The 9,986-nt window shown below is 33.9% G+C and overlaps 1 protein-coding gene across 2 annotated transcripts; it reads left to right on the top strand.

The window, feature by feature from the left end:
- The first annotated feature begins 968 nt into the window (after window positions 1–968).
- PPS4 (myb family transcription factor APL-like) lies at window positions 969–7,125 on the top strand. 2 transcript variants are annotated; one of them, XM_006350258.2, is made up of 8 exons: window positions 969–1,103; window positions 3,826–3,929; window positions 4,286–4,498; window positions 4,845–4,921; window positions 5,030–5,072; window positions 5,220–5,277; window positions 5,487–5,559; window positions 6,394–7,125. In XM_006350258.2, exons 3-8 carry the CDS (start codon window positions 4,369–4,371, stop codon window positions 6,931–6,933), a joined length of 921 nt encoding a protein of 306 aa, XP_006350320.1. In that variant the 5' UTR covers window positions 969–1,103; window positions 3,826–3,929; window positions 4,286–4,368; the 3' UTR covers window positions 6,934–7,125. The 2 variants fall into 2 exon arrangements, with proteins under 2 accessions (XP_006350320.1, NP_001275151.1); NM_001288222.1 differs by lacking the exon at window positions 3,826–3,929 and having other exon boundaries at window positions 1,038–1,103; window positions 6,394–7,089.
- The last annotated feature ends 2,861 nt before the right edge of the window (window positions 7,126–9,986 follow it).

Genomic DNA, 9,986 nt, shown 5'->3' with positions numbered 1-9,986 from the left:
TTTGGTTTGGTTATGGTTTTATTCGAAAAAAACCGAAGAAATAACCGAACCGAACCGATGAATTATATACATATATTTTATTAATATACATACTTAATATATTATTTTTATAAACAATTTTAAAGATCTTATACATATTTTCATTAAAATTTCTTTATAATTTACTTATTGAAAGCAAAAATGCCCAAGATGAAACATTTATCTTATTGATTTCATGTATATGAGTGTCTATGTCAATTCTTTGTGGGACTGAAAATGTTATTGTCTCTTCCTTCTAGGCCAATATAGTGAATTTTAAAACTTTATTGATAGTAAATTTAGTGATTGAAAGTGTAGTAATGTAAGTCATTCTAACTATTTTTCGTTTTGAATGGATTGTTGTCACTTTTTTCACATTTTAAATGAATTGTTTCTTTTATTTTTGTGTATGGTTAATAACCGAATAACCGAACCAAACCAAACCGAAATCGATAATCACCAAACCGATACATGTATATTATATTTGGTTTGGTTTGATTTTGATAATTTTAAAACCGATTAAATTGGTTTGGTTTTGATTTTGACCAATAACCGATCCAAACCAAACCGTGAACACCCCTAAGTGAATGTGTGAATATTACTACATAAAACTATGGAACTATACATTTAATTATGGACATTCAGATTGATATAATATACTTTCTCCGTTTCAATTTATGTGATACATTTCAGATTTTGAGATTCAAATAAATTTATTTTTGCACATATATCTTTTAAATATTTTAAATTGTATATAAATTTCATTTTAAAAAAATTAAAAATTTCATGTACAAATTTTCGTCAAACTTAAAGTGTAGCATTAAATATATTTTTTCCTTAATAAGAAAAAGAAGGTTTATCAATGTTCTTCTTCACCTCGGGCAGCACGGGCAGTCGTAGGGGCACAAGCAACTGACCTATCTTGACCTATTAGTAATTATTTTTTATAATTATTGAAAAAATAAATATATCAGAAAATAAAATAAAAAAAATCACTTTGCACTCAGAAGAAGGGAGAGGATCGAATTCGAAGATCTCATCAAAGAGGAAAACGAAGTTCATCTTTTTCAGCTCTCTTCATTACTGTAAGTTTTTCTTGTGAAGATCCTTATTTATATCTTCCTTTTTTTGTTGTCATTTTTAGCTAAATTTGATGCAAATTTTGGTGAATTTTGTGGAGTTTTATGGGGGAATTTGCTGTTTGTGAGTTTTAAATGAAGTTTTGGGGTTTGAATTATCGCAATTTGCGAATTGGTTTGGGATACATATGCGACTAGGGTTATCGTTTATAGATTTGACTAGTATGATTCTGAGCTATGGAAGGTGAAAAATGTTTCGTCTTGTAGCTGAAATGAAAAGGGATTTTAGTATTGGGAAATTCTATTCTTCTGTAAAGATCCTTGTGCTTTCTTCAACATTTTTTTTTTCCCATTTTAGCTGAATTTGAAGGAAAATTTGTTGAGTTTTATGGTAGGAGTTCGAGAATGAGGTTTTGGTTTTGAATTATCAGAATTGATGTGTGGTTTATACACAGGCAACTAGGCCTAGGGTTACTTTTGATAAGGTGGAAGAGTTGACTAGCATGGTGGAGCTATGGAAGTTGAAAAATGTTTCATTTTTTTGAGCTAAAATGATATCTTTTATAGAGTTGACTAGTATGATTCTGAGCTATGGAAGCTGAAGAATGTTTAGTCATGATATGATATGTTTTATTCTATGAGTTGTTTCCCAGTTTAGTGAATTGAAAAGGGTTTTTCGTATTCGGAAATTCTTTTCTTCTGTAAGATACTTGTCTTTTCTTCAACATTTTATTTTTCCATTTTAGCTGAATTTGAAGGAAAAATTGTTGAGTTTTATGGTAGGAGTTCTAGAATGAAGTTTTGGTTTTGAATTATCGGAATTGGTGTGTGATTTTTACACATGTAACTAGGGTTACTGATAAGGTGGAAGAGTTGACTAGCATGGTGGAACTGAAATGATATCTTTTAGGTTATTGCCATGTTGCCGAGCTAGTGAAATGAAAGGGTCTTTTGCATTCGGAGATCTTTAGCTTTTGTTGTTGTTCTTGAGGTAGTAGTGGTATAAGCTTTGAATTTAGGGAAATAGGTATAAAAATGGGAAATCTTTAGCTGTTCTAGGAAATTCTTAATCAAAGTTTGCTAAATTATGCAGTTTCCATTTTTCATAAATGGTTGAGAATGTTTCCTTAATGATGAGTTAACTATTGATAGATTGTTGAAGGCTGATCTTTGGGCTGTTGAAAACTTTGAATGCTTGGTGGTAACATTGGATTTAATGAAAGCACTTTTATTGTGCTGTTCTTTTCGACATCAATAGTACTTTCCTATAATTTTTTTGTTGTTATTTCTCCTTTACATTAGCTTATTATTCAAACTCATGCATCCGAAATGGAAAACACAACTTTAGATCAAACAGTGTATTTGAAGTAAACGAAGGGAATTTGCAATTACATGGTTTTGTACCTGTTGAGTATCATCATTTGTCTGCAGAGATGCTGCTTCATAATTGTGTCGCCGACTAAAGTTACAACAAAGGTTGAATGATGTGTTAGTAACTCATATACTTGCTTTTTTCAATGATGCTGGGTAAATTGATAGCTTATCAAAATATCATATGTAAATGTTATCGATGCATTATTGTTCAAGTGGTAATAGTTTTGAACTTGCAATCTATTAAGTTTCTCCAGCAAAGTATAGTGGTAATATAAATCTGTACAATAAGTTTAATACTTCCAAATTTTCACCTTTTCTAGTTTCTTGTTCCTTCATGTGTGAGATTATGTTTTTAATTTCCAGATCGAGAGACAATTATAACACAGATAATGCTTTAGATAGAGTACTGAATGATATTTGCATGTAGTGCTGAAGTGATATTATTTTGGCTGAGCAGAGCGGAAGTTCTCTCTCTTGACATGTTTATTTTCTCATTCACATTTTTTTTGGGTAACTATGATGTCTGGGCTAGCTTTCGTGCACCTTGATTCTAGGGATACCTGCCACCTCCCACCAACACATGTACACTTTGTCCACCAAGGCTAGGACTAATGAGAAGAGATGAGAAGAGATCACCCAGTGTTTTTGTCTTTGCTGGGATTTGAACTTGAGACCTCATGGTTCAACCAACTTCACATTCATTTCTCCTCCCTTATTTCAGTTTCTTTCTTCCATGTTGTGTATGTACATGGAGAGCCAGATAATTTCCTTTACTTTATTATTGAACTTAAACAAAGAATCGTTTGACTTTAAATGCTGATTCCGTAGTCTTCAATTTTAGCTATTTTCTTGCTTTCGGAAACCAAAATCCATCATTTTGCGTAGAAACTGATTCTACCCTTTTTTGTTATGTGAAACTTCATAAACCCGGCAGACCATGTTTTGCATACTGAATAGCCTAGTTTTCTCTGTTAACTCTGCATAACTTGGTAATAAATTATTTTCCTCAATTTCACTCTTCAGAATCAGGTAATTCACTATTGAAGTTTAGGAATATAGATTTTCATGCATATCTGCAGAATACTCGCTATGACTTCTCTATAAGTTGTGTAAACACTGTTTTTAATTACACGTTCATCAGAAATAAAAAGTGTATTTACTTTCTTATAAAGTGTATTTAGTTAAAGTATAAGCATATCAACTATGTAATAACACATGTGCAATCAAACATGACACTGCAATTATGATTTACGTGTTATGGCAAAAACCAGGTCATGTAACTTTTAATTTTTATACTGCATAATTACTTAGATGTGATATTACTACCCTAGTAATTACAGTTATTTCCAAACAGGTCCTAGGTGATTTCTTCCCATCTGCGTAAGCCAGATGGGCTTAGTTGGACAGCTGGGCGGGTGGGACCATGAGAGGTAGCATGTATTTGGTGTAATAGTTGAGGTGCGGGCAAGCTGGTCCAGATACCACCGTCATTAAAATAGAAAAAATATATTGATGCTGCTAATCATTAGATATTATCTATATATGTAATACATGATGTGAAAATATTAGATGCTGCTAAATACACTGGCTGTGGTATTTTATCCTATGTACAGGTCAACCGAGTAAAGTTCTATTAGATTTTACATTTTCACAGAGAACAGAACATAATGATTAGATAGCACATCTCAGTGACCAACTTCCACCCAGTGTTGATAATGTTTACTAGAGAATTAGTTGATGAAAGAATTACTAAAACTATAATAAAAGATATGTTCAAGTGTGTGTTTATCTTTTGATTTTTGTGTGCATATCAGGCTAAAGGCGTCCTTGTTCAAGCTTAGTTCACAAAAACATTACAGTGACATATAGTCAGATATTATATTGCGGTGGCAGCACAATGGACCCAACAAATGAAGGAAACAACCTCAATAACAATCCTAGTCTTGCTTCAAAGCAACGGTTGCGTTGGACCCATGAGCTACATGAACGTTTCGTTGATGCCGTCGCACAACTTGGTGGCCCAGATCGTAAGATCTCGAGTTTAATTGTGTTTTTTCTTTTATGTTAAGAATAAATAAAAATCTCCGAGGTAAAAGGATCTTGTTTGAGTTGCTATGGAGGCAGACTTCCTCTACTCTATTCTTTGAACAATATAGTAATGCAGTTATGTAGAGCATAAATAATTGTGATCTTTCCCATAATTATTTGTGTGTTTACATTTTTCCATTAATCAGTTTTTACGCTCTCTAGATGCATGCAGTACATAGAAAAACTCCATAACAATAAATAATCAGCAGCAGAGGTGGTACTGTATTTCCACATTTGGGCTTTGATCATTTAATTGTTCTGACATTATTTCTTTTTCTGATTCAGGGGCTACCCCTAAAGGTGTTCTTAGAGTCATGGGTGTGCAAGGATTAACAATTTACCATGTAAAAAGCCATTTACAGGTATACATGCTGCAGAAAAATATTCAGAACCGACTGTGACTCATGCTTTCTTTAAATTGAAATATTTCATTTTAGTGACTGACTTGCATTATTTGCCTGTTCATTCAGAAATATCGGCTTGCTAAATACCTCCCAGATTCTTCTTCTGATGGTAGGATCCTTTAGAATAAAAAATTTCAACTACGTTTATTTAATAAAGCTTTAAAAGATACTTAATTCCTTGGAAAATGTGGTGATTTTGATGATCCTCCAGTAACACTTTTTGATACCATTTTTTGCCTGCAATTGTGATTACAAGGGAAACAATCTGACAAGAAAGAATCAGGAGACATGCTTTCCAGTTTGGATGGTTCATCGTGAGTAGATTTTCCCTGTTTGCTGGTAGTTTATGAAGTTGCAAGCTTTGAATGTCTCGTAATTTACAGTTTTACACTAATGTCTGTATACACCCACTAGTGCCTATGCATTCTAAATTTGAATAATCTTGCCTTTTTAGCTGAAAAATCTTCTTAAACTGTTGGTACTTTTTGTGATTTTAATAATGTGAATTGTTGCTCTTTTCTAGGACTGGTGTGCAGATAAATGAGGCTCTAAAACTGCAGATGGAGGTACAAAAGCGACTTCACGAGCAACTGGAAGTATGTTCTCCTGGACTTCTTGTACACATTTGGAATGCATATAATGTTTTTGGATAATTAAAGCATGAGACAAAAAGTGAAACACACCGTTTGATTAGCAAGTTATTTTCTACCTATTTGAGAGTGTCTTTTTGCAGTTGCCATTGTTTTAAGGAGATGTTCGGCACCTGATTTAAACCTATTATTAACTTTTTACTTTTATCTTAAACTTGCCATTGAAACAAACATGCGTGTGAAAAATGTTTCTTCTGTTACTTCCCGTTAATACATTAATTGAGGCTTAAATTTCTCATCTTTGGTTTGAATTTCTCTAGTCTTCAAATGTTGTCATATATACTCTGTACTATCCGTTGTAGACATGAAAGAAGCTCTTTTACTTGTTAGAGCTGATCTTTGCATTCCATTTTAGATTCTTTTGGTTTAAACATTCCATTTCAGATGAGAACATGTAAAGTAATTAATTATCCATTTTCCTACGTACCACACCTAAATTCCATATTTTGTTTCTGATGGCCGTGGCACATACTTATGGGTATGGAGATTGCTACCAAATGAAGTGGCCTTTTAGTTGCATCTTCAAACATTTCCCTTGAAATCTACCTGGACTCTTTTTCTTTCATCAAAAGCGACTTATGTATTGGGCAAACTGATATTTGTACAAGGATAACTTGCTTCATTTTGATTTCATCTCATATCATCAGTTTGCTAAAGTGGAAGTTGTGGGACCTATGAAAGAACACACCCTCCAACAAGAGTTCCCTTTGAAGTTAGAATTAATTCTTAGGGATTTTGAAGGTTACTTGTTCTCACCTACTTCCTTTCTTACCTTTACAGGTTCAAAGACAGCTACAACTTAGAATTGAAGCACAAGGGAAGTACTTGAAGAAGATAATAGAAGAACAACAGCGGCTCAGTGGAGTTCTCTCAGAAGTTCCTGTTTCTGGGGTCACTCCTTCAGCAGCAGGTGACAATGGTGTAGATTCGGATAACCGGACTGATCCAGGGACTCCTGCACCAACATCTGAGTCTCCTCACATTGATACGTCTGTACAAGAACATGCCCGTAGCAAGAGCCTTTCTATTGATCAATCATTCTCCTCGCAACATGAGCCTCTTACTCCTGATTCTGGTTGCCGCGAGACTTCACCAATAAATAGCTCTGAAGGTGAAAGGTCATCAAAGAAACAAAGAGTGGGCACAAGTGCCACATTTACTAAAGCAGATATGCTACTTCCGCATCAGATATTGGAGTCGAGCTTGGGCTCACCATACGAGCAACCAAATCCTGTTTTCCTGGCGAGTGACCAATTCAATCTGTCATCAGGATTGTCTCTTGGCAATGAAGGACCAAATGTTTCTGGAAGCAACGTATAGTTACTCCATGTGCGACAGGACTTCAATTGAACTACTATTATGTAGTGTGAAAATATATGTTGTGATTTGGTCACAGAAGCTACTTTGCTTACTGAATGTGCTAAGGGTTAAATGTACTTTATTCTCATGTAGTAATACTTTACAGCTCTTGTTTAATGACACTCTTAAACGTTAGGCCATTTTCTTTTATTATTTAGAGGTTTGAAGTTGTGAAGTCTTGTTGCCTGCACTAATGATGCTATGAGGCTGTGTGTTTACCTTAGTTACTGATAGTAGAGGCGCCTGAGAACTGCGCCTGAGGAGTGGGAACAATGTGTGAAGGAGCTCTCATGTATGGATGCCATAGACATTGTTTCGTACATGCACAATACGTCATCCCATGCGTCTGGTTAATAGAGAAGCAGGAAACACAAGAAGCTACGTAACATCTAATATTTGCGTTTATACAGATTTCTAACAAATTTCCAATTGGGCATTCGTCAAGTTCTTCAGAAAAGAGAGAGAGAGCCAAAAAAAGATTAAAAGACAAGTTTCATACATCGGAAGTCTCATGAAAAGAACAACTCCATTCTGATGGCACACAGAAAATAATCTCTGCGATCCTCATCAAACCGGAGAGAGTTGATACTGCTTCATGATCCAATGTCCAAATTTATGAACATGATGGATGCATCTTCTTCTTGCGTACTTGTGATGATGAACTCGGCAATTTGTAGCGAATTGGTTTTTCAATTTCACCCTTGTTGTTTTTCTTTGTGATAATTAACGATCGCTATGGCTGTCATCATCATCTGAGGGTACTCCCTGACCGTAAATCTCCCATGGTTCTTCTTCACCATACACATGTAAGTTTTTCTCCATGAATTAATCTTATCAAATATTCAAGTCCTTCTGAAGCAGTTGGTTGGATGGAAACGGTACCCCAAGGGCTCCACCTCCACCAAAATTTCAGATCTAAAGAATGGGGCGGAGATGTGAAGGAGGAATATTTATTTCGTAAATACCAATTATATAACTAACTATATATCAGCATAAGTAAAAATTCATTCATATGATTCTTTGTCACATCATTTAATATATAGATTTTATTGGATGTAATTTCTCTCTGGTGATTGGTGTATTCAAGGAAGTGGATGCAAGTTCAAAATGACATCGACAACATGTTGAGGGACCAGGTTCACTTGTAAAGAATAGGAAGGTTGAAAAGTCCTTGTCAAGGTCTGAGAGGAAAACTTCGAAAGTTACGTATTTGAGCTTGAGATCCTCAAGAAACTAGGAATGAGGAACCTGTATGATTTTGTTCCTTGTTTGTTTGAAGCTGAAGTGAGAGAATTCTATTATATTATACTCGGATAGAAGTTTGGAGACAAAAGTTCATGATAATTAACTGAAGAAAGTCTAGGCCAGATTCTGAATGTTCCTTGGGAAGGGAAGGGGTCAGATCGATCGGTTGAAAACGGCTTGTATTCTTGATGAGGTAGGATTGAATTGTGCTGGAGGGGGAGTACCAGTTGTTGTTTGAATTTGAGACTTTTAGTAAAGCTTGACATTATAATCAGTAATAATGAACTATGTGGACTCCTGTCGGGCCTATTACATTAAAAAAATTAGAGTTTCTTATAAGTGAAGTAAGTAGAGATGGAAAGATATCTTGTGAAGCATGATGCAAAATTAATCTTCATCAAGTTTCCTGTCCACTTCCTGCTCCGTAATTTATGGAAGAAGAAATTAAAGGTAAGTAATGAGTATAGAAGTAAAATGAAAGTGCATGGACCAACGATTCAGATACTAGAGGGGCAGGTTCATCATGTTCTGATAAACAGATAATCACTGAGTTTTTCCATAGGTTTAGTATACTCTCAAGGTACCAACCACTTTTGAATTTTCCAACACATCTCGGAAATTAGGAGCTTTGGACTTCTGTACTCTCAGGTGCATAAGCAATGGTGCCTTTCCATAGAATCACTCATCATTAATTAATCAGGTTTATATATATATAGTATTCCTGCCGCTTTCAACCTTTCAAAAATATGATTAGACTCGAGGATTGGATGGAGCCAACTACGCATTTGCCAAATCATCCCAAGCACGTCAGCATTGCCACATCAAAAGCATTATTCGCCAAATCATCCCAAGTACTACGTTGGGAGTCTTGTAGCAGTATTAAAACTATGTTTCCAACACCAACAAGGACAGGGTCTGCTATCTATTTTCTAGCAATTGCAAAAACGCCATTCATGCCCATTACCAAGGAGATCAAAGTTGGTGTCATGGAAATCAAAGAAACATATTGTGCAGGTCCATCTCTACAACCTCTGAAGAAGCAGAATATACAATTGTTGCATAATTGACTTGGTCTAATGAAAGAAATTGGAACACAATTTCTGTTTTTCATGAAATTAGAAGTAAACAGTGAAAATTTCATATATGACATATATTAGACTAATATTTTTAAGTTATAGCAGTAGAATTAAACTTTCAAGTTGTAACAATAAAAATTTCAGGTTGTAACAGTTTCTTTAAAAAAAAAAAAAAGCTTTTTTTAAATAATTGTAAAATTTTGTTTTGAAAAAAATAAAAAGACAAAATAATAAAATAATTCGTTTCTGAAAAAAAGGTAAAAAAATGGAAATAAGTGTGTTAATTAAATTTGAATTGATTGAAGATAATTACTAATTAGCATAAATTAAGGAAATTCAAACTAATTAAGAATATTTAGTTTCCTTATTTCACTCTAATTTGTTAAAATTAATTAAAAATTCTGATTTCATCCATTTTCTTCCACGTTTCTCTCTCTTCGATTTTTTTCCAGAAATCTTGTTACTCTCATCTAATTCCTATTAGTTTTTATTCAATAATCTTTATTTTCTGGATGGCTTGTTATTAGTATTAATAAAAACATGGTGATAGATGGGATCCTTCAGGTTAGTGTTCTTTGCAATTTTTTATTTGCATTGTAATACAAATCAAACGTTCAAAAAAATTATGAACAGTGATTCTGGAAAAAAATATTCAAATTTTGTTTGTGAATAATAGTTTTAATTATGGTGTTT

This window comes from Solanum tuberosum, unplaced genomic scaffold (assembly GCF_000226075.1).
Source record: "Solanum tuberosum cultivar DM 1-3 516 R44 unplaced genomic scaffold, SolTub_3.0 scf00119, whole genome shotgun sequence".
NCBI classification, from domain to species: domain Eukaryota; kingdom Viridiplantae; phylum Streptophyta; class Magnoliopsida; order Solanales; family Solanaceae; genus Solanum; species Solanum tuberosum.
This window is presented reverse-complemented; position numbering and strand designations above follow the sequence as displayed.